Here is a 26,703-nt window from a genome sequence, read left to right on the forward strand (position 1 = left end):
GCAGTGGTGTGGAGAGCTATTAAGATGGTGGTTTAAGAATGTTGAGTTTTTAGCAAAATGAAAACTATATATCTTGTGATCTTTCTTGTCTTGGTGTTGAAGGGAGGTATTTATAGAGAGAGGGGTTGGCTAGGTACAAATCCCAGCTATTGAGTTCCCTATCTCATAGATGCAATGGTAGACCGGTGAATGTTAGCCAATGGTATTGTTGGAGTCGACTTGAAAGGGACTAGATGAGACATTCGTTAAGTTGGGATGTGATCGATTGATGGGAGCAATCAGGAACTCTTCCCTATATATCTCCTGAAGATCTTGTAGGCCTCCTTAGCTTGATCGGATGTTTATGTGAGGCATATTACTCTTGCTGAGGCAATAATAATGATATTTGCCATGTTCTTCTAATTGCTAAATGATCCCGCGAAGGGATCTTGAGAAATGGTATAACAATTGCTATAGATAAAAAGGCAAGTTATGAAGTAACCTAGTTTGAGTCAACTCTTTGTCGAAGCTCACTGGGGATTCTTGGCAAGGCTTGGGTAGAGTTTTAAAGTGTCATTATTATTTCCCCGATCATCGTGCCTTTGTATTGGTTGCTTTCAAATGTATGTTTGCCTTTGTTGGAGGTTTTCAAAATACATCATGTTTTCAGAAGAAAGTTCCCTTTTTCATTTCTTGGTTGTCGTCCAACAAATTAACTAAGGTATGAGATTATTTGATAATTTCTTATAGATTCAAGCTTTGATAAGTTGTATTTAACCAACCTAATGTTTAGATTAATAAATTATTGGTTTTTTGATTGAGTTCTCATGGTTGAAAAGCTTAAAAAATTAGTTGTTAAATGTTGAAGTTCATGCATGGTGTTGTTAGTTAATTAGTAGGAAGATTATGTTAGAAAATAGAAAAAAGATGGTGGATTTATTAGAAATTTAACTAAACTATTTAGTTAATTTTAACATTAGGAGTTAAATTGAATAAATTGAAAATTATTAAAATTTATGTGATAAATTGGAAGTAAGAGGTCTTTGTACTATATTTATTATCTAAATTTGATTGGATAGATTGTACAATATAGATGTTCCAAATATTAGGGTCGTAAAGGAATAAATTGAATTAAATGTATTCATTTTTTATTTCATTGAATTGTGTTGAATTATGTGATTAATGACGTTTCTATTATTGTATTACCAAACATAGCCAAAGAAAAGGTTGAAACGTCAAAGGCGAAAGGAAAAAAAAAGACAGACGTTGTATAACTTTTACGGTTTGCTCTTCTGTAATTTAATTTCAATTTGCTTTCGTAGATTAATTAGTCGTTATAATCAATATGACTATGCATCAAGGTAATGGTATCTTTACCCTATAAACTTTGAATAATGGATTCGATTAATGATAGTTGAATAATGTTATAAATGTTTGAAATTGTTTTGGATGTGATTATGAATATTTGAACATTGATATTATAATCATAGATGTTACAATGGTGAACGTGAGAGTTGAACGCCAATAATGACAATGAATCGCAAAGAAAGAGAGAAAAGAACACACAGAATTTTATATGGAAATCCTTTTGGGAAAAAAACCATGGGCAGAGGAGATGAAAATTTACTATGTCAAAATTGAATGATACAAGAGGAGAGACAATTATGTCTATTTATAAGTTTAAAAACATTATTCTAATCAAAGTCAAATAGAAGTAATGTAGTAAGATTAAAACACCTTATTATAATCAATATCAAATAGAGAAAGTAAACTTCTATACGGATTTTACTTGTGCAGCCTGTACCATACCTCGAGAGCCAAAGGCCACACCCCCAGTTACGACCCCAGTCCAGTATTTTGCTTATTGGGGATCTACAATGGGCTTTAGCCTTCGCCCTCATAGACCCCCTATCTTGCCACTTGTATTTTATTTTAACAGGAATTTGGGTCACACAACTTCTAATAGTAAATATGGTGTTAATGCCCCAGTAAACGATGTTAGACAATGCGGACAAATATTGAAAGTTATCATTGCTAGGCAACCCGGGATGATAGAATAAATAAATATTAAAAGACATCGTTGCTAGGCAACCTAGAATGACAAAATAAAGTATTCCTAGTTCCCAAAGGATTGTGGGCTTACTCGATATATAGATCTGAGTATCCATCCTAATGTCTATCGTCGAATAGTAGGGGTCAAAATGTATAAGCATTGAAATTAATATTGAAATGTGAAATGAAAAAAAAGTTGGAAATTAACATGATGAGTTAAAGTAGTATTTATTAAAGTATTGATACTTGATATTTATATATATATATATATATATATATATATACTCGCTTTAATTTATTCTTAATGCAATATATTTGAACTATATTAGCACTACTGAGTATACAATACTCAACATACGATTATATATATTTAACGTAAAAATTAGCTAATATTTGCTTATTCATTTTTCTTTTCATGTAAAAACCATTGAAGACAATCATAAAAAGATATAATAAATTAATTATAGAATTTTATTTATTCAATTAGTCCAAATATTACAAGTAGAATGATGAAATTATTACACTGAAGGCATAAATTCTTAACAACCAGGGGAAAGTTCTTGTTGAGGATGGAAAAACCAATAAGGCATTTTTTTTTTCTCTCAAGTGCTTTCTTTCTTCCACTCAAGTGGTTCTCTTCATGTTGTTCTAATCGGTGATAATGGGATGTAGCATCAACTACACCTTCATCCAATGAGGAGACTTAAGGAGGCACCTTTTTTCAAAGGAAAGGAATCATCATACGATTCTCATGTTGTTTCCTATTGAAAGAAGAACATCACCTTCACATACCTTGAAAGTTAGCTTTATCAATGATTGTCTTCTTCTCCCATCAAATCCCTTCTTGGGGCACTATTAGGTGTTATTGTTCCAATAAATAGATCTTAAGAGGTCATTGTATGTCTTTTTGTTTTTTTTTCTAGTGTTACGGCTTTTTTATATCATTGTTGCGCTTAACGAAACACTATATTTTCTTAAAATTCTTTGGAATAGGGTGCATTGATCTTTTTATTTTTTCAAAAATTCCGTGCATCCCCTTATTGTATTTTAAGATTACCCTTTCTTTTACACCAATTTCTTAGTACTTCTAGAACACTCTATCATAGCTTTCTTTTTGTTTCTTTCTCCAGGGAATGTGGTGTCATTTCTATATATCTTTCCAATTGCCCCTTCCTTATAGCTTCATCTATGGCATCCTTTAAATTGAGATAATCATTGGTAATGTGGCCAACATCGCTATGATATTGATATTCAACCATAGGCTCCCTCTTCTATGGGTCAGATAGCATAAGTGGTAGAGTCCCCAATATCCTTCTATTTTTATTGAGAATTTCTCCTTATGAAGCATTTAAAGAAGTGCAATGATGAAAGGAAGTAAACATCACCCCTTTCAGGTGGTTTGGGGGTCAGTAGTTACAACATACTACTGTGGCCTCATCTTTTGTCTACTAGGTGAAGTGGCAATTTGGTTGTCTCCTCATGTCATGTTTGTGTTGTCAATTATAAGGTTATCCATGATCTTAAGAGGATTCTCCTTCTTCTTCTCTTTCCCTTTGTTGCTTCCAGCTTCTTGGGGCTTTTTCTTAGGGATACTTCTAAAGTTAAGCCCAAAAAATTTTGTTTTGGGCTTACAGATCCCAATATTGTTGAATAGTAGGCCGAGAATCCTTCTCCTTTTTTTCACTAAGATAATATTCTTCCTCTTGATGGTTTGTTGGAGGTCGAAAGGAAACAGGTGAGCATGTTCACTACTTCATCATTGAGATTACGGATAAGAGGGATGATAAGACTCTATTTCATTGTTCTAATCCTAACCCTTAAATTCATTCCAATACTGGTCATAGAAGGGATTTTTGGTCTTTTTCTCGGTTACTATAACCTTCAAAGAGTAAAGATTAAATACATAGTTTTTTTGTTAGATTCTCACAAACGACGCCAATTTTTATACAATGTGTTGGATAGTACAATAGGGGTGGTTCATGTCGTGAAGGGTATGAAAAGCTGCTAGATTGAGGGTTGTTCACACTGTATGTTGTGTTGACAACTGATAGGATATTGATTTGAAAAGGCTCAGTTTTTAGCAGAGTGTGTGTAACATCCCGTTTTTAGTGAAATAGGAATAGTGGTTTCGGGTCCAAAAATCTGAGTCCGGAAGAAAATTTATTTTAATATTATTTCATGGTCTGCATTATGATAGAAATTTCGTATGAAAATTTCGTAAAGAAATTTTACTGATTTCATGCCTAATTTGATAAAAAGGACCAAATTGCATAAAATACAAAAGTTAAATTCTAGTAGCTAAAGGGATCAGATAGCTATGAAATTTAATATTTTATGTCCTTATATGCCAAATATACCAATTATTGGAGTTAGTAGATAAGTATGATTATTCGTCAATGAAAAATTCAATAAAGAAAAGGATGAAATTGGAAAGTAAAAGATAAAAAGATGATAAATAATAAAATAAAACAAAATATCATCATTTTATCATCTTTCCTAAAATTAAAGACATGGAAACCCTAATTATGAAGCTTGAAGATGAACCAGCTTATTTTGCTTAATTAGATATGTGTTCTTGTCCCGTTTTTAATAATTTTTATATTTTCGAGATCGTAATACCTTAATCTAGCTATCTTGGGGATTAAATTGCAAAGTTATGAAAGTACTAGGGTTTTTCCATGGATGAGTATGCATGAATTATGAAGTTTTATGGTAGAAAATGAAAGGTTGTTGATAGATAAATAACTTTTGTAAAGTGAATTTTGATGAAATTATGATTTAGGGACTAAATTTAAAAGATGGAAAATTTATGGAAAAATTATGAATTTTGTGAACTGCAAGGGATGCTAATATTATATGTAAAAATTTGCTAGGCTTGGAATAAGGATTAAATTGCATGAATTTCATTTTTCGAGCCTTGAGACGAAATTGTAATTAATTAAAAGTATAGGGGAAAAATGGTAATTTTTCCAAAATAAGAATTGAATTGAATTGAATGTAAATTGATGTTAAATTCATTTGTATAGATCTGGATAGATCAAATATGGAGTTAGATCGTGGAAAAGAGAAAGTAACAGATTAGTAGCTTTTGTACACACGAACATTGTCGAGGTAAGTTCATGTAACTAAATTGAGAATTCATATGTGTTAACTGAATTGTATGTATGTGATTTTATTGTTGCTATATATATGAAATTAATCATATATCCGAAGATAACCGACAAGTATTAAGTCCCGTTTGAATAAATAAAATTCGATGGATACAAGGTTCCCAATTGGTTGTGATCCTACATGTGTTGCGGACACACCACAGATCTTACGAGCATTTCGATATTTGGCTCTCATGAGCTTCCCGTTACATATGTTTCTTACGAGCTTCCCAATTATTGGCTCTCTTAAGCTTCCTATTTATGGCTCTTATGAGCTTCCCGTTATACTGCTCGGATAAGCTTCCCGATATTGGCTCACTTGAACTTCCTGATTACAGCTCTTATGAGCTTCCCGTTATATGGCTCACATGAGCTTTCCATTATATGGCTCGAAAGAGCTTCCTGTTTATTTTCTCGTATGAGTATTCCCGAATATGAATTGACGTATTACAATTTATACACTTTCTGTGTACTACCCATATATCCATTGATATTTTGAATGTTTCAACAGGGAAAGTTTTGATATGAGATAATATGAGTTCGAAACGAACTATTACCGATATATGCATGAAATACATGGAAATGATATACCTGAAGCACGATTTGGTTGTTACTTGAATGTGGAAATTACTTGATGACCTTGTTTATCCATGATCAATGATTATTACATGTGATTTACTTGGCTAATATGATATGAATATGTGTTTAGGCTATGGCCAAGTTAATTGGGTATTTCTTGTATACTTACCTTATGTATGAAATAATGGTAAGTTAATTTTCTGTTATACGAACTTACTAAGCTTTAAAGCTTACTCTGTTTTATTTTCCCTTATCTTATAGTACTCGAAAGCTCGTAAAGGTTGGAAGCTGGTCGGAGCTACATCACACTATCCATCGGCTCATTCAGTATATATAGAATTTCAATTTTGGTTATAATGGCATGTATAGGCTAATTAGCCAATGTTGGCATAAGAATGTTTTGGTTGTAATTAGCCATTGGAATGACTTGTGATGGACATGTTTTGATGTGTAAGTAAATGGTCGTATCATGTTTAATGTGTGTTTGAAATAGATGGATGATGGAAATCATATAGGCCTATTGATGAGTGGTTTGAGTTAGTATAATTGGTAAAATATGCATATATGTGTGTATGGTTATTTTGGTAAGTTGGATAATTGAACATATTTATTGATATGTCATGCATAAGACTTAGTTTTGGCTTGATTAGTATGTCTTGTATTGGATTGTAAATGTGTTAAAGTTTTAATATAGGTGGAAGGCAAATTGGGTGAGAAATGTAACTTGGAAAATAGTTTTTTTACGTCCACACAAGCAGAGACACGGGCGTGTGTCTCAGTCGTATGTGACACACGGCCTAGCACATGGGCGTGTGTTTCGGCTGTGTGTCCCCTGCATCTTTAAAATTGAAAAACAGAATGTTCAAATATTTTCACACGACCTAGCACATGGGCGTGTGGCTTGGCCGTGTGACCCAAGTTAGAGAGCACTCTAATTTGGACACAGGTTGGGACACAACCATGTGCCCTTATTTCGAATGTTCACATGGCCTAAGACATGGGCGTGTCTCTTGACCGTGTGAGACACACGGCCTGGCCACACGAGCATAGTGTAATAGTCATTTTTTAATGAAATTGAAACAGTGGTTTCGGAACCACAAATCTGAGTCTGTAAGAAAAAATATATTAAAATTAATTTATGGTTTACCGTATGATAGGAATATCATATAAAAATTTTGTTAAAAATTTTTACCGATTCATGTTTAATTAGATGGAAATGACCAAATTGCATAAAATGCAAATGTTGAGTTCTAGTAGCTATAAATATCAAATATCTATGGAATTCAAAATTGAAGGTCCTTATATGAAAAATATACCATTAAGAGGAGTTAGTAGATAAGTTTAACGATTCATCCATGGAAAATTAGAAAAATAAAAGACTAAATTGGAAATTGTAAATAATAAAAGATGATAAGTAATTAAATAATGAAAATATCATCTTTTTCATCATCTTTCCCAAATTATTTACATGGAAACCCTAGCTAAGAGAAAAGAATTCAAGCAAGCTTACTTGGCTTAATTGGGTAAGTAATCTTATCCCGTTTTTAGTAATTTTTATATTTTCGAGATCGTAATAGCTTAATTTTTATATGTTGCAGACACACCACAGCTCGACAGAGCATCCCGTTATTAGCCTTCTCGAGCTTCCTGTTATATGGTTCTTGCGAGCTTTTCGTTAATGGCTCTTCGGAGCATCTTGATCGATTGTGATCTTGCATGTGTTGTGGACACACCACAGCTCTTATGAGTGCCCCGTTATGTGGCTCTTCGTGAGCTTCTCGATTAAAGGCTCTTTGTAAGCTTCCTGATTAATGGCTCTCTAGAGCTTCCCGATATGGCTCGCTTAAACTTCCTGATATATTGCTATCTAGAGCTTCCCGTTAATGGTTTTTCGGAGCTACCCATTGTTGGCTCGCATGAGCTTCCCGATTATGTCTCTTATGAGCTTCCTGTTATACAGCTCGGATAAGCTTCCCGTCAAATGGCTCACATGAGCTTCCCATTATATGGCTCGAGAGAGTGCTTCCCGATTATATGCTCTAATGAGCATTCCCGAATATGAATTGACGGATTACAGTTGTGTACACTTGTGTGTACTATTTATGTATCCATCGATATTTAATGATTCAACAGGAAAAATCCTGACTTGAGAAAACATTAGTTTTAAATGAGTTGTTTTCCATATATCCCTAAAGTACATGAAATTGATATATGTGAATACAAGACATGGAAAGTTTATGAATATGGAAATTTGTTACATGATTAGCTCATTCTTGTTTCTTGGAATTCATGTAATTACATGATTAACAAGTTTGATAAGAACATGTGTTTAGACTATTGGCCAAATTACTATAGATGTATTTTATGAGCTTACCTTAAATTGAATTGAATGGTAAGTTAACTTCCTATTATACGAACTTACTAAGCATTAAATGCTTACTCTATTTATTTTCTCTATTTTATAGTATTCGGAGGCTCGTAAAGGTTGGAAGCTGGTCGAAGCTACATCACACTATCCCTTAGACTTTTTGGTATATATAGCAAAACAACTTTGATTATAATGGCATGTATAGGCTAAATTAGACTAAATTATGGCATGTATATGTTTGGTTGTGATTAGCCATTGGTATGGCTTATGTTGAACATATTATGATTTACATATGTCTTTGGTTTAATCATGCTTGATATATGTTTGGTGTGGTTGAATAATGGGAAGCTTATAAGCATATTGATGAAAAGATTGAGATGGTAAGTTTGGTATAAGTGAGCAAATATATGTGTCCTTATCATCAAGTTAATTGTGAATACTAAGATATATGTGATTAAATGACTTGTTTAAGACTTGGTTTTGGATTGATTGAATGATTTATATTGGCTTGCAAATGTGTTAAAGTGCGAATGTAGGTGGATAACAAATTGGGTGAGAAAAGTGGCCTTAAAAATGACCTATTTTCGTCCACAGGATAGAGACACGGGCGTGTTTCTTAACCGTGTATGGCACACGACCTAGCACATGGGCGTGTGATCTAGCCGTGTGTCCCCTGCATCTTTAAAATTTAAAACAAAATGCTTAGGTATTTTTATACGGCCTAGCACACGGGCGTGTGGCTTGGCCGTGTGACCTAAGTTAGTACCCACCCTAATCTTTACATAGGCTGGGACATGGTTGTGTGTCCTATTTCGAATGCCCACACAGGCTAACCACACGGGCGTGTGTCTCTTGCACCTTGGAAAATTTTTGAGATTTTGTGAAAAATTCTCTAAGTACTTGATTTAGTCCAGACTTATTTGTAATGCATATTTTGGGCTTTGAAGGCTTATATAAGAGACTTTATGATTTTTTCTAATATGAATACTGTATGATGTGAAATGTTTGATATCTGATCTGAAATCTCTGGTAATACTCCGTAACCCTGTTTCAACGATAGATTCTAGTTAGGGGTGTTACAGATGGCTTGAACTATTGAAGGATTATGAATTAGTTATTGATTATCACCCGGGAAAAGCAAATGTGGTTGCAGATGCTCTAAGTAGAAAGTCTCTGTTTGCTTTGTGAGCAATGAATACCTGGTTGTCATTGTTAGATGATGGCTCAATTTTAGCAAAGCTAAAGGCTAAACCGATGTTTCTGCGGCAGATTTACGAAGTTTAGAAAAGTGATAATGGGTTGCAAGCTAAACAGGTATAATATGAGTTGACTTCTAATTCTTAATTCCAAATAGGACCCGATAATTGTCTATTATTCAGAGGCAGAGTTTGTGTACCGAAAAATTCAAAGCTTGTACAGAAAATTTTGCACGAAGCTCATAATGGTACTATGTTTGTTCATCCGAAGAGTAATAAAAAGTACAATGATTTGAAAAAGATGTACTGGTGGCTGGGAATGAAACGTGATATTTCTGAATTTGCATCTAAATATTTGATATGTCAACAAGTTAAAGCTGAACATTAGGTACCTTCAGGATTATTACAGCCAGTAACGATACCGGAATGGAAGTGGGAAAGAGTTACTATGGACTTTGTATCGGGGTTACCCCTATCTCTAAAAAGAAAGATGTCATTTGGGTAATCGTTGATTGTTTGACAAAGTTTGCACATTTTATTCCGATACGTATGGATTTGTCACTTGACAAATTGGTTGAATTATATGTTTCTGAGATTGTCAGATTACATGGTCTACCAGTTTCTATTATTTCTGATAGAGATTCGCGGTTTACATCCCGATTCTGGAACAAGCTACAAGAAGCTCTAGGTGCGCAATTACATTTTAGTACTACATTTCACCCTCAAACTGATGGTTAGTCAGAGCGTGTGATTCAGATTCTCGAAGATATGCTTCGGTGTTGTGTTCTAGAATTCGAAGACAATTGGGACAAAATATCTATCTTTAGTTAAATTCGGATATAAGGATAGTTATCAGTCAAGCATAAAGATGACATTGTATGAGGCATTGTATGGTCGCAAATGTCAAACTCCATTGTATTGGACTGAGCTCAGTGAAACAGAAAGTTGATTTGATCCACGAAACAGAAGAAAAAGTGAAAGTAATCCGAGATAGCTTGAAAGCAGCTTCTAATCGTCAAAAATCTTATGCGGATCTTAAACGTAAAGAGATAAAATTTCAAGTTGGGGACAAGGCATTTTTGAAAGTTTCACCGTGGAAAAAAGTTCTTCAGTTTGGCCGTAAAGGAAAACTAAGTCCGCGATTTATCGAGCCATATGAGATTACTGAAAGAATTGGATCTGTTGCATACTGATTGGATTTACCACCAGAACTAGAAAAAATTCACAATGTCTTTCATATGTCTATGTTATGACGGCACCGGTCAGACCTTTCACAAGTTATTTCTCCGAAAGATGTTGAAATTCAGCTCGATATGACATATAGTGAAGAACCGATCAGAATACTGGCATGGGAAGTGAAAGAATTGAGAAATAAAAAGGTAGCTTTAGTAAAAGTTCTCTGGCAACGACATGGTATAAAAGAAGCTACTTGGGAACCTGAAGAAACTATGAGAAAGCAAATATTCAAACCTCTTTACTGGTAAGATTTTCGAGGATAAAAATTTCTTAAAGGGGGAAGTTGTAACAACCCGTTTTCAGTGAAATCAGAACAATGGATTCAGGACCACAAATCCGAGTTTGGAAGAAAAATTATTTTAATATTATTTCATGGTCTGTATTATGATAGAAATGTCGTATAAAAATTTCATGAAGAAATTTTACTGATTTCATGTCTAATATGATAAAAAGTACCAAATTGTATAAAATGCAAAAGCTAAATTCTAGTAGCTAAAGGGATCAAATAGCTATGGAATTCAAAATTTGATGTCCTTATATGCCAAATAGACCAATTAGTGGAGTTGGAAAATTCAATAAAGAAAAGGATGAAATCTAAAAGTAAAAGATAAAAGATGATAAATAATAAAATAAAACAAAATATCATCATTTTATAATCTTTCCTAAAGTTAAAGACATGGAAACCCTAGTTATGAAGCTTGAAGATGAACAAGCTTATTTTGCTTAATTAGGTATGTGTTCTTGTCACGTTTTTAATGATTTCTATATTTTCGAGATCTTAATAGCTTAATCTAGCTATCTCGGGGATTAAATTGTAAAGTTATGAAAGTACTAGGGTTTTTCAATGGATGAGTATGCATGAATTATGAAGTTTTATGGTAGAAAATGAAATGTTGTTGATACATAAACAACTTTTGTAAAGTGAATTTTGATGAAATTATGATTTAACGACTAAATTGAAAAGATGGAAAATTCATGGAAAAATTCTCGATTTTTTGAAATGCATGGGCTGTTAATGTTATATGTAAAAATTATCCAGGCTTGGAATAAGGATTAAATTGTATGAATTTCATTTTCTGAACCTAGGGATGAAATTTTAATTAATTAAAAGTATAGGGGTAAAATGGCAATTTTTCCAAAAATGGGAATTGAATTGAATTGAATGTAAATTGATGTTAAATTCATTCGTATAGATCCGAATAGATCAAATACGAAGTTAGATCGTGGAAAAGAGAAAGTAACGGATTATTAGCTTTTGTGCACACGAACATTGTCGAGGTAAGTTCATGTAACTAAATTGAGAATTCATATTTGTTAATTGAATTGTATGTATGTGATTGTATTATTTCTATGTATATGAAATTAATCACATATTTGACGATGACCGACAAGTATTAGGTCACGTTTGAATAAATGAAATTCGATGGATACAAGGTTCCCGATTGGTTGTGATCTTGCATGTGTTGCGGGCACACCACAGATCTTACGAGCGTCTCGATATTTGGCTCTCATGATCTTCCCGTTACATATGGCTCTTACAAGCTTCCCGATTATTGGCTCTCTTGAGCTTCCCGTTTATGGCTCTTATGAACTTCCTGATTTATGGCTCTCCGGAGCTTCCCGATATTAGCTCACTTGAACTTCTTGATTACAGCTCTTATGAGCTTCTCGTTACATGGCTCACATGAGCTTCCCGTTATATGGCTCGAAAGAGCTTCCCATTTATGTGCTCGTATGAGCATTTCCAAATATGAATTGATGGTTTACAGTTTGTACACTTTGTGTGTACTACCCGTATATGAGTTCGAAACGAACTATTACCTGTATATATATGAAATACATGGAAATGATATACCTAAAGCACGATTTGGTTATTACTTGAATGTGGAAATTACTTGATGACCTTATTTATCCATGATCAGTGATTATTACATATGATTTACTTGGCTAATGTGATATGGATATGTGTTTAGGCTATAGCCAAGTTGATTGGATATTTCTTGTATACTTACCTTATGTATGAAATAATGGTAAGTTAATTTTCTGTTATACGAACTACTAAGCTTTAAAGCTTACTCTGTTTTATTTTCCCTTGCCTTATAGTACTCGAAAGCTCGTAACGGTTGGAAGCTGGTCGGAGCTACATCACACTATCCATCGACTCATTCGGTATATATAGAATTTCAATTTTGGTTATAATGGCATGTATAAGCTACTTAGCCAATGTTGGCATAATAATGTTTTGGTTGTAATTAGCCATTGGAATGGCTTGTGATGGACATTTTTTGATGTGTAAGTAAATGGCCGTATCATGTTTAATGTGTGTTTGAAATAGATGGATGATGGAAATCATATAGGCCTATTGATGAGTGGTTTGAGTTAGTATATTTTCGTCCACACGGGCAGAGACACAAGTATGTGTCTCAGCCGTGTGTGACAACGGCCTAGTACATTGGCGTGTGGTTCAGCCATGTGTCCCCTGCATCTTTAAAATTGCAAAACTAAATGTTCAGATATTTTCACACGGCCTAGCACACGGGCGTGTGGCGTTGCCATGTGACCCCTGCACCTATTTATTGCAAGTTAGTATGCTCACACGGCCTAGCACACGGACGTGTGGCTTAGCCATGTGACCCAAGTCAGAGAGCACCCTAATCTGGACATGGGGTGAGACACGACCATGTGCCCCTTTTTCGAATGTCCACATGGCCTGAGACACTGGCGTGTCTCTTGACCGTGTGAGACACAAGGCCTGGCCACACGGGCGTGTTTAGTCCCGACTTGTTTCTAATGCATATTTTGGGCCTCGAGGGCTCATATAAGGGACAATATGATTGAATTTGATTGGTTTATTATATGAATGATTAGTGAAATGAATTGTCAGTATTTGATCTGTAAAGTTCGGTAGTGCTCTGTAACCCTGTTCCGGCGATGGATATGGATTAAGGGTGTTACACTGTGTACTTTATATCCTTTGATCTCTCCTACTCTAGTGTTAAGGGGAGGTATTTATAAAAAGGGGTTGGTTGGGCATGGGTCCTAGACATTAAGTTCCTTATCTTATAGGTGCAATGGTAAAACGGTTAGCCAATGGTACTATTAAAGTCGACATTAAGGGACTAGACAAAGCATTCATCAAGTTGAGATGTGATGGATAAATGGGTAACGTCAAGAACTCATTTTCATATATCTCTTCGAGATCGTCTAGGTCCATTTGGTGTGATGAGATGTTTAGGTAAGGCATACTGCTCTTGTGGCAAGGCTACAAGGCTGAGTTTTGTCATGTTCCTATAGTTGTGAAATGATCTTGTGAACGGGTCCAAGGTGAGGGTATAACATATTTGACTTTCTAATAACATTATAAAAGTTCAAAATCGATAAATTTATAAGTTGATAATTATAAAATTATATTTTGACCCTCAAAATGATAAAAATTATGACTTAATCTTTCTAAAATTGTAAACCTATAAACTAATACAATATTAAAATAACATTTTGGCTCTTATAAAATTCATAATTCAATTTTGTCTCTTCCAAAAGTTTTTTTAATTTCACCCTTCAGTACAAGGAAAAAATTATATAAACTTAAAGTTGAAAGATAAAATCATAAATATTGTCATAGTATAGGGACTAAAATCACAATTAAACCGTTTCAGACAAAAGAAAGCATGACTCATAGGAGTTGCCAGCCAACCTATCTAAAACAAGTCTATTTATAATAAGAAAATAAAACAAGTCCATCTATAATAAGAAAATGGAGGAAATATTTTGCAGCATTTACTGGCCCTATGGGATCACACAGTCAGCGCCATACCAATACGACAATCTATAGTCGGCATTGATGTTGACAGCACGCACTACAGAAAGTGGGAAAGTGCAAGGAAGTTGCCCTGGATGGCTTACATTAACATTTTTTATTTATCATTAAATGTCCTCATTCTTCACTCAAGAAATTACCACGAAACTTCCAATTGAGCTAAGTTTCAACTACTTGTGCATTAAACAAAGGGTGGTTGTGGTTCCTATGAGTCAAACTATCCTTATTTCCTTCCCATCACGTTAAAGGCAGTGCAATATTGTCGACGACAATGACCAACCTCTTTTTGGACGTGTAAGGCGCCTTGATTTCATCGTACAACTGTAGTGTTCGATTAAATTTTGGTTTAGTTCTATAAAATTTTATTCTTGTTCGGTTGATTTAGTAGCTATTTGATTTATTACTTATGATTTTTAACCCTAAAATTCTTTGTAGAAACAAGAATTTTTAGACTAATGGGACAAGAAATTTCTCCTGGTTAATTACTTGCTTAGTTGGAAAATAGGATTTGATTGAAGTCAAGCCAAAATTTAGGGGTTTTTCTTCGTTACATTAAAACATCTTTCTATACTTGAATCTTGTTAGACCTACAAAGTATTTCTAAGGAAATTTTTAAAAATATTAATTGCATCAAATGTGTTTAAATTATTATTTAAATTTTAAATTGGCTCATAAACTTCAAAATATTTTAATCGAATTTTAAATTATTAATACTACATTGATCGGGTTATTCCATCAATCTAGTCGTCAATATCATTGCTAAATGCTAGTTCGAATATGAGGTAAAACATACTTAGAACACATAAATCAAATTGTAAACATGTGTGCAGACTATACAAATAGCTTGGATATGATGTGTTAATAAAAATATATAGGGTCCACAAAATTTATAAGGCTATTTATTGTTGTTGTTTTTAAAAAATGAGATTCAACATATTCATGGAGTAGGTAAACAAGTGTTTGTAACTTATTCTACATATTTTAAATCTCATTTGTGTTGAGTGTTTCTGTGTATCCTTTAGGTGGGTGGAGTTTTGTATTTATATGATATGATTGCTGTTCATGGATGTCAACATTATCCTACTCTAGGTTTAACACATGAGATCTCGCATGAGGACGTAAGTGCCCCTTCTACGAGCACTTAATATTATGCGAGCTTAATATGTGAACTGTGTAGAATTTGACCGGTTACCATTCAGGTTGTGGATCGATAATAGTAAGTATTATAACAATTTGCATTAAATTTGAATTGACATTTAATGCCCGAGCTAATAGCTAGACTAACCTAAGTGCTTAATTGATACAATAATATTTCAATTATTCAATTAAAATATATTTTAATTCAAGGATTAATTTAAAATTTGTAACATGATCCAAAGATATGGGGTGGAGATTAACGAAGAAAAGCAATGAAACACAAAATGACTCAAGGGTTCTTCATTTCTGTTAAACACCAATCGTGGCATCATGATCGTGAAACTTGGTGGTGTGGTGGATCACATGTCTAAATAGTATAAACCATTGCAATTTAGATTTTTTTTTTTGAAAATTCCATTTAAGTGTCTCAAAAGTTTTAAAAATTGTTGATTAAATCCCTAAAATTTTTAAAATTTTAATTGAACTTTTTAAAACTTAATGTTAAAATTGATAATTGTTTTATTGGTGGTGAAGAAGAGATGGGCGGTAGGATATGGGCTAAAATAATTCTTCCTTATGACTCATCTATCAAAATATTTATAAAAGAAAATGAAATTGCTACTCGTGAGTTAAGGTGTCTTTGCATGATATAAATTGTGATTTTTTGCAGTCCAAGCCAATAGTTTTGAAATTGATTTTGTCTTGTATTATTAAAAAGAAAAAAAAAAGACCCAAGGGTAAAGCCAAACCGGCCATGTATCAGTTCTTTACTGGGTCCATGTTACTAAGATATATAAAGCATAAAATCAAGGCACTGATGATGATGATGATGATGATGATGATGATGATATGAAGCTTCATAGGTTTTCAATAATGGCGGCTCTAGAAAGTGACACAATCCATAAGATGATACACAAGTTAAAACTTAAAAAGCAACTTCAATTTTGCATTAAATCAATTATAAACCTACGACCTATCAAAATATCACATGTGTATATGTATATATGTATGGTGTTTAAAAGTTCTGAATAGGGCGTTAAACACAAATTTCTTTGTGAGTTCGATTTTAAAATCTTACTTAAAGAATATCCAGCTCCTTAATATTCAACTTAACAAGAGTTAATACATATGTACTATATCTAAGGCAAGAAATATGTTAAGGCGGTCAATTTGATTGTTTTTTTTATAATTAATCGAAAATCCTCTTATTATGTCCGAATTGATCGACCTTTATTATCTTAATTGACTTAATCGAATGAATTTATCATTAACCAATTCGACCGTCTTAATTAATAAACTCTATATATTTATTATATAGAATAAATATATTTGAATGGGTTAGTTTAATTATAAATTTTAATAATTGATAATCAAGGAATAAAACTATCCTAATCGAGACATTAATCAATTTAGATTAAGATTTGTTATTAGTCTTTGTATTTTGTGAAAGTTGTGGATTTAACCAATATACTTTAATTTGATAAATTTTAGTCTCGATACTTTTCGAATTGGTCAATTTTAGTTCATGTACTTTTTCAAATTTTAAAATTTTAGTCTTGGCATAAAAAGTAGTTGTTAAATTTAGCCCATATGCTCAAATTTAATCATTCTAAATCCTTATACTTTTCAAACTTAGAAATTTTAGTCTTGGCACAAAATTTAACCTAATGAATTTAACAATTATCATTTGGAGGGATTGAAATTTTAAAATTTGAAAAGTACAAGAGTAAAAATGATCAAATTAAAATACAAAGATTATATCCACATCTTTTATAAAATATAGGAACTAATAACAGAATTTAACCATCAATTTAACTAAAAAGTTAATCAGAATTGATTTAATAGACTTTTATCTTTTGGCTAAAGTATACAAATAACCACCCAATTATGCGTTTTAGTCACCAAACATTTGAAATCGTTCCTATTTTGGTCACCCGCCGTTAAATTGATAACAAAAATCCTTTTTCTAACTGATACAATAACACATTAAGTCCTCAATACTTACTCTATCAATGTGATCCTAATTCTAAATAATTAGAAAGTATGAGGATCAAATTGATAGAATTTGTAAATGTGAAGGGTTAAATTTATTGAATTATTAAGAACGAGGACCAAATTGATAGAATATGTTAGTATTGAGGATTAAATGTGATATTATACCAGTTAGAAAAAGACTTTCAGTTACCAACTTAACGGCGAGTGACCAAAACAGGAACAAATTCAAACATTAATACCTAAACCGAAAATTCATAAAGTTGAATGACCAAAACAAAAATAGGACCAAGTGAATATTTTATTTATTTTAAGAGGTAAAGAGAAAAATCCAAGAAATAGATATAAAAGTGGGAGAATGCCGCGTTTCCTATTAAGTGGGATCACCTTGTTTATTATATTTACATGACATATGAAAGTGGCAACCACTTTCTCTCTTTCTTTGGCTCATTAATTAAAGGGTTGGCCACATGATCATCCAACCAATTACAACTAGCAATCAGATCAATCATTTCCGCGTATTTTACCCTGCTTCACAAAACAAAGAAAGAAAGTACAAGTGGTACGGCAGATTTCACACAGATTATGTTGTCCCCTGTAATTTCCACACTTCTTTTTTATTCTTTGATACCCCAAAATGTGGGAAACCATTTTCTTCAATCTTGTTTGCTAAAACACAAAACAGTAGCAATTTCTTTAGGCTACCTTTTTACGCACAAAATCACTTCAACTAATGTTTATCTATTGTGAGATTGATGCAACGTTTTACTTATTTTTAATTGAAGCTAAATGGTGTAATTGGGTTAAAATTATCTCTGCCTTTTATAATGTTTTTCAATGTTCAAGGTTACTAGCTTCTTTTGTAATTTTGCTGTGTTTTTAATTTAAATTACAAAAAATAATAATAATTTATAGTATAAAATACATTAATTATTAAAATTTTCATGTTTTTTAAAGTAAAATTTATAGGTTAAATATCATTAAAAGTAATTATAAAATAATTAGCTAAATAAACAATAAATAATTACATCAATAAAAATATTTAAAATGTTTTGATACATATTATTTTATTAATAAAATATCTTAATAGGTTGTTAAAAATTCATCCAAGTACGGTATTATTATTTGTTAAAATAATACTTGGCATTTTTAAAGGAATGACTTAACTATAAAAATAAATAATATTTATCATTTTATATAATAAATCATTTAAAATGAATAAAAATTAATTAAAAATATTATGGTACACATTATTATTTTATTAAATAAAATTATAATTTTATATACTTTTAATAATTTCATAAAAATAAAATAATTTAATTTTTTATTATATTTGATTTTTAATCTAATATTTTTATTAGTCATTTTTTATTCTCATCTCATTGTTACAACTACGGTTGAATCCAAACACATTTAATCTCACCACTATACTAATGAAGTCTTAGTTGTCAAATAAATGGCATAGAAAATGACTAGGGCCGAACCTGGTCAGTAACATGCTGCAAGGTGCAAGGCGGTTTGTTGACCAAACCTTACAATGCCACTTTATAAATTAGGCATTGTCTGTCTGTAGTTGAAAGAAATTCATTCTCTTATCAAAGCACAAAACAGACTTCCAATTCAAGCACTTCTTCCAACTGGTTAAAGAAACCCAGCAACAACCATGTCTAGCAGTGACGGTAATCAAATGTACGATTGCGGTACATTACTTTTCAAAGTCACCACCTCTGGCTTCACCACCGCTCAAAAGCGTTGGAGGATTGCCTATGCATCGATATATTCTGTGCGGGTAATGCTTTCTCTTGCCAAGGAGATAATATCGAAGAGAGGTATTGAACAACCCTCGATCATCTCGGATTTGCATCCTTACGTTGCGCTAGATGTTGAACCCTCGAGCTCTCCGCAATGGGGTGAAAAATTTTCATCTTCCTCCTTGGCTCCGAAAATTGATCGGAAGAGACTTGTGGAGACCGTGAAAGAAAAGGACTTGGTTTCTCTTCACCAGCTTGGAGGAGTCGAAGGCATTGCCGCTGCTCTTGGAACAAATCCTGGAAAGGGAATCCGAGATGATGATCGAGAGGTTGTGAAAAGACAGGAGATGTTTGGTACCAATACTTACCATAAGCCACCTCCCAAAGGGTTACTGTATTTTGTCCTGGATGCTTTCAAGGACACCACAATTCTTATCCTCCTGGTATGTGCTGCTCTTTCTCTTGGTTTTGGTATCAAAGAGCATGGTGCAGCAGAGGGTTGGTATGAAGGCGGAAGTATTTTCGTTGCCGTCTTTCTTGTGATTGCTGTCTCTGCACTCAGTAACTTCAGACAGGAGACTCAATTTGACAAGCTATCAAAAATAAGTAACAATATCAAAGTCGAAGTTGTTAGAGGTGGCCGCCGTCGACAAGTATCTATTTTTGATCTTGTTGTTGGAGATGTTGTCTTCCTGAAGATTGGAGATCAAATTCCAGCAGATGGGCTGTTCTTGGACGGTTATTCATTGCAAGTGGATGAATCGAGCATGACAGGAGAAAGTGACCATATGGAAGTAGATGCCACCAGGAACCCGTTCCTTTTTTCTGGTTCGAAAGTGGCAGATGGTTATGGTCAAATGCTTGTAGCATCCGTGGGAATGGATACTACATGGGGAGAAATGATGAGCTCGATAACCAGCGATAAAAACGAAAGAACTCCACTACAAGAACGACTTGACAGACTTACCTCTTCTATCGGAAAGGTAGGTCTTGCGGTTGCCTTTCTAGTCCTTGTAGTCTTATTAATTCGTTATTTCACTGGGAATACAGAAGATGACAATGGGAACACGGAGTATATTGGTAGCAAGACCAGCGTAGATGATATCTTAAATGCTGTTGTTCGTATAGTTTCGGCTGCAGTGACTATTGTGGTAGTTGCAATTCCGGAAGGTCTACCATTGGCTGTCACTCTTACACTTGCTTACTCAATGAAAAGAATGATGGCTGATCAGGCAATGGTTAGAAAACTTTCAGCTTGTGAAACGATGGGCTCAGCTACCATTATTTGTACTGACAAAACTGGAACCTTGACAGTAAACCAGATGAAGGTAACCCAGTTTTGGCTCGGCCAAGAGTCCATCAAGGAAGATCATTCCAACATCATTGACCACACTGTTCTTGAATTATTCTACCAAGGTGTTGGTTTGAACACAACTGGTAGTGTTTGCAAACCCGTCTCCGGATCCCTACCTGAGTTTTCTGGCAGTCCAACAGAAAAGGCGATTCTTTCTTGGGCTGTCTTAGGTTTGGATCTGGATATGGAAAAATTGAAACAAAAATACAGCATTCTCCATGTTGAAACCTTCAACTCGGAGAAAAAGAGAAGTGGGGTTTCAGTAAGGAGAAAAACAGATGAAACTCTTCATGTACACTGGAAAGGAGCTGCAGAAATAATCGTAGCCATGTGCTCAGATTATTATGAGAGCAATGGGGGCATAAGGTCCATGGATGAAGACCAAAGGAGCAGAATTGAAACAATAATCCAAAGTATGGCCGCTAGTAGCTTACGATGCATTGCTTTTGCTCATAAGCAAGTCTCACAAAAAGAGATGGAATGTGTTGATGATAGCGAAAAGACACATCAAAGAATAAAAGAAGATGGTCTAACCTTGCTAGGGATAGTTGGTTTGAAGGATCCATGTCGCCCAGGTGTCAAAAAAGCTGTGGAAGCTTGTAAATCTGCAGGGGTGGGCATCAAAATGATTACTGGAGACAATATTTTCACAGCAAAAGCTATAGCTGCAGAATGTGGAATTCTAGGAGCAGATTACAATGAAGAAAGTGGACAAGCTATAGAAGGTATTGAATTTCGAAATTACACACCTGAAGAGAGAATGGAGAAGATCGGGAAGATCAAGGTGATGGCAAGGTCCTCTCCATTTGACAAGCTTCTGATGGTACAGTGCTTGAAACAGAAAGGTGATGTAGTTGCGGTCACAGGTGATGGCACTAATGATGCTCTTGCGCTAAAAGAAGCCGATATTGGACTTTCGATGGGCATTCAAGGCACTGAGGTGGCAAAGGAGAGCTCAGACATTGTCATATTGGATGATAATTTCAGCTCAGTTGCCACAGTTTTAAGATGGGGAAGATGTGTATATAACAACATACAGAAATTCATTCAATTTCAGCTTACCGTTAATGTTGCTGCTCTTGTAATTAACTTCATTGCAGCAGTTTCTGCTGGTGAGGTTCCCTTGACAGCCGTTCAATTGCTGTGGGTAAACCTCATCATGGACACCTTAGGTGCTCTAGCCCTTGCAACAGATAGGCCCACCAAGGAACTAATGAAGAAGCCGCCCGTCGGTCGAACTGAGCCCCTCATTACTAATGTCATGTGGAGGAATCTTTTAGCCCAAGCAGTATACCAGATAGCTATTCTCTTGATCTTGCAATTTAGAGGTGAATCTATGTTCAATGTGCCTAAGAGGGTAAAGGACACACTGATTTTCAATACTTTCGTTCTCTGCCAAGTTTTCAACGAATTCAACGCAAGGAAGTTGGAGAAGCAAAACGTCTTCCAAGGCATTCTTCAGAACAGATTGTTTCTGGGAATCGTGGGGATAACCATCATTCTTCAGGTGGTTATGGTGGAATTTCTAAAGAATTTTGCAGATACAGAGAGATTGAAACTATGGCAGTGGGGGCTTTGTATCTTATTCGCAGCTTTCTCATGGCCAATTGCATGGGTTGTGAAGCTCATACCTGTTTCAGACAAACCCTTCTTCAGTTATCTCAAGAGATCAAAACCATGTTCACAATTAAATAAGTCATCTACCACAAGAAACCTTCAATCTGCAGGCATGGAACTAGAAGTGCAATAAGATCATGTTCTGAAAGAACAAGGATGTAAGTTCAAAATCACTTCACTGACACAAAGGACAACATAAGGAGATCATGATTCTAGATTTCTTATACTTTAAGAGCTACTAACCTATATTTATGTATGTATATGTAATATGACTTTTCTGATAAAGGCCTTGGAACCATTAATGGTCCCAGATTCAATCTAACCTCATGGAGCTTTGCTCTTATCTTTACCTAGGATGTTTCTAGTTCCATGCCAATTGTTAGTTGACTCTTTAGTAATGGCTTATTCCTTTCTAAATCTGAAACAGGATCATATGTGCTACCTATTGTACTTATTCTCGTAAAGTCTCTTCCATTATTCTACCATCAAGCATTTGAAATCTGTAATGAAGTCGGCAGTTCTCTACAGACAAGCTACCTAAAATGATCCTCCGATCAAAATAGTTTTGCATTTGTTGCTTTAATAGACATAATCGAGCACTGTGTTTCAACAGATGCTTCTCTAACTGGAAGAAAATTTGTTGGGTTAAAAGCAGCAGAATGGTTTTTTATGGAGTGGAGGGCTTGGTCTGAAGAGAGACAGACAGAGAAAAAAAATGATTGATTTTGATTCTACAAATAGACATTCTAACAATGAAGCAAAGGAAATACAAATGAAAAAGAGAAATAAATAAAAAGAGAGAAATTATCATTCTGTGGAGGTAAATGAAGAGGTGGGTTGAGAGCTTTAAAATCTAAACAGTGACAAAACGGAAAGGAAAGCAATAATCGCCGAGACCCAAAGAGCGAGAGAGTATTTCAGTGGAGAAACTGATATACACATAATATATATATATATATATATATATATATTAAGTGGCAATTGGGGAAGCTTCCTCAGCTGGCACCCGCTTTTTTTAAGACATGAAACTGGAAACTTGTTATAAAAGGTTGCTCATTTCTCAAGTTCTTTTCAATTTTTTTTCATGTACCTATAACATCCACGTATAATTCTAACCTGCAATGAATTGTTCACTTTGATTCATTGGACTTTGCCATTTTGTTCATAAAAACGTTTTGAAAGTTAAAGTTGAAGAAGGCGAGATTCATATCTTCTCTTTAAGACCAAAACACAAGACATGTACTCCAACTTGTGCACGGTCATCCATTTCGAGTACAAGTTGTGGCATGGTGGAGACGATTTTCATCGCAAGGCATTTTTTTCCCGTTGGAGCCTTTTGGTCCATTCCTCCCTCTCCATTAACATGTTCACTTTCATAATCCATCATCACTTTCTATTTAGCACAAGCAGCCACTTGCGGCACGGCAGAGCGATGAAGATTGTGTTAAATGCTGACCAGAGATTATCATCAAGCAGATTCACTGCATTTTCATAGGGCAAATTATGTGAAGGTATTGATTTACTCTAGTGGAAACAAAACATTTAAAATATCTACATTCAATATGAATTCATTGTTTTCAGTCGTGTTAAAATCATAATGTACAACAATAATGAATCAGCCATGGCATGAGCGAAAACAGGAATCAATATGATTACATATTCATCCCCATTTTAGGCACTTCTTCTAGCATGGCAGATGCAGTTTCCATCCAAAACAGGGGTGTACAAACCTAAATTTTGCCCAGCCCATATACAAATAATAAAACCAAATTTAAACTAAAACCAAAATAAATGAAACTGGCCAAAATTACCAAACCCAAAAATAGGCCCCACAACGTAAAAGCTAACCCTAGCCCAAAACAAAAGAAAAATAAAACCCTAGGCAACAACCAAGCCTCAGCCGCCGCACCCCAACGGCAGCCCCCTGCGCGCGCCGCCTTTTCCGGGTATGCCGCCACGTTCGTACCTGTAAAAGGACTAAGAGAGTCCAATAGCAACACAAACAGTGTAAAACTAGGGAAAATAGGAAATTTCGGGCTATAAAAAGGACCCGAATTTATGTATTTTAACACTCACGGATGAATCAAAAGAAAATAAAGAAAAATCAATTTAAGTGCAGACCATTTTCAAAGCTAGTAGTCCTGTTTTTTTTTTATTTCTATTTATTCATTTACATTTTAAAAAAACCAAAAATAAAAAAAATAAAAATCGTACCTTTTTTGAGGAGGAGGTGCCGATTCCGATGAAAATCGGTGTTTTTGAGTCCGGGAGTCGAAAAAAATGGGTTTTTGATTTTTCGACCACCGTGGACGGTGGCGCCATGACCAGAATCACATGATGGTCGTGGCCGAGCCATGGCCGGATTATGGAAAAGTTCGAAAAGGTGAGAGAGAGTTTGAAAGAAAGTTGTTTTGTTTTGTTTTTTAAAATGAACGAATAGTGGGGATTTTAATTTTTTTTTTTGTATTTATAGCTTACCCAAAACGGCGCCGTTTTGGGCCGAAGGGTAAGCACAAAAACAGCGTCGTTTTATTAATGGCCTGTCCGACCTAACCTGATTTGTGGGAGATCCGCGTGTTTTTAAAGCCAAATGGCCTATTTGCGCGAATGGTCCTTCCGCTTTTGTGGCGCAATTCAATTAAACCCTATTTCACTATTATTTTATTTTAAATTTCACCCTATAATTTCTGTATCATTTTATTTTGGCCCTTTTTCTCAATGCTGCGTATAAAGGCCAGGGGTATTTCCTCAATCGGTCCTTGTTGTTTTATACGTGTTGCAATCAGGCCCTCGTCAGTTTTTTATATATGTTTTAAATCAATGCCTTTACATATCATTTAGTTTCAATTAAATCCTTCGTTCACTTAGCTTCACTATTTTAAAGTTTTTTTTTTATTTTCATCATTATCAGACCTTTTTTTATTATCATTGTATTTATTAATAATATTATTGTTATTATTACTTATTTTTTAATTTCATCTTTCAAATCCTAATTTATTTAACTTTAGCCTTTTAAAATTTAGATATTTTTTTGTTTTATTCTTGTTTTGAGTTTTATTATTATCCTTTTAACTATTTTATGTATTATTTTAAATTTCTTTTATTATTCCTTTATTTCAAAATTTTCATATGTTTTTAAAAAATTGCTATGAAAGTTATTCACTTTAAATGACCGTGTATATTATTCATTGTAATTTGTTTTGTATTTGATTTACTGAAATTGTTCCACTATTTACTTTAAAATTGTATTATATATTATTTCCATGCGTCTTCTTTGATTAATTGAGATAATATGTGCCATTATGAGTGTCAATTGCTCATTCGTATTTTAATTTGTTGTTATTCATCAATGTAACTATAGACTTATGATTTGTCTTCCATATTACCTAAATTTCTATTCCCAAGTCTGTAAAATTTTCTTTAAAAATGTTGTATGAAAAGATTTGCAATGCATGGTATTTGGGATGACGAGAAATCGTGCCTTAACTTACGGGGTTTTGGTTTTCTCGTCAAACCTCAATAATTAGACATTTTAAAATTTAAAAAACTTACGTTTTTTAAATAAAATTAAAAGCAAGTTTTATGTCATATTTGGAACTCCGAGAAGTCGTGCCTTAACTTACGAGGTCTCGATTTTCTCATTGAACTAAGATGACCAAACATTTTTAGATTTCAAAATACGAAATTTTGATAAAATTTTTTCAAGGGTTAGCTTATTCTCAAGGATTCAAATGTTGTATCCTAACTTACAGGATACGACACTTTGTCGCCCTGAGACGAGGAAACCTTTTCTACATTCATTCAAAAAAAAAATTTCAAGTATTATTTTTAAAATTGGCATCAATAAAAAGGGGATCGTTTTTAGTCTTTTCGAATTTTCGACATTTGACTTTAAGACATTAAATAATCAATTTGGTACCAATTTTGATCGTTACGAGGGTGTTAATCATTCCTCGTACATAACTGACTCTCGAACCCGTCTTTTTTTCTGAAACTCGTGGACCAAGGTCATTTTTAAGGTGATCTGATCACGCCTCAATAAAAGATCGGTGGCGACTCCAAATTTCATTTTTTTAAGTCGACATTATTTTTTTTTAAAAATGGTTTCGACAGCTTGGCGACTCCACTGAGGACTTGTTAGAGAGTCGAGCCATAAATTGATTTTTTTTGTCTTATGGTCGAAAAATTAAAATTTGTTTTGAAATTCATAATTTCTCATTTGCATTATAGTGTGCTTGCGTGGTTGGTTTAAGTCTGTTAGTGGATTTGCATTGCATTACATGATTTGGACAATTTTACCCTCTAAGTGAGAGCGAGAAACTAGTCCTTCGTGAGGTTTTCACCTCCGTGCAGGATAGTGGACCGCTTTCGGAATACATCCGTACCTATGTCTTCGTGAGATTTTAATCTCCGTGCAACCATAGGGAAATGTATTCCCCTGAACTGAACTTGGTCCATATGAGCCTATAATGGGTG

At 34.0% G+C, this 26,703-nt stretch overlaps 1 protein-coding gene across 1 annotated transcript; it reads left to right on the top strand.

The window, feature by feature from the left end:
- The first annotated feature begins 19,066 nt into the window (after window positions 1–19,066).
- On the top strand, window positions 19,067–22,691 carry LOC105790681 (calcium-transporting ATPase 12, plasma membrane-type). Its single transcript, XM_012618405.2, has one exon. The coding sequence runs from the start codon at window positions 19,169–19,171 to the stop codon at window positions 22,358–22,360; it is 3,192 nt and encodes a 1,063-aa protein (XP_012473859.2). The 5' UTR covers window positions 19,067–19,168; the 3' UTR covers window positions 22,361–22,691.
- Window positions 22,692–26,703: the final 4,012 nt, after the last annotated feature.

This window comes from Gossypium raimondii, chromosome 8 (genome assembly GCF_025698545.1).
Source record: "Gossypium raimondii isolate GPD5lz chromosome 8, ASM2569854v1, whole genome shotgun sequence".
NCBI lineage: Eukaryota > Viridiplantae > Streptophyta > Magnoliopsida > Malvales > Malvaceae > Gossypium > Gossypium raimondii.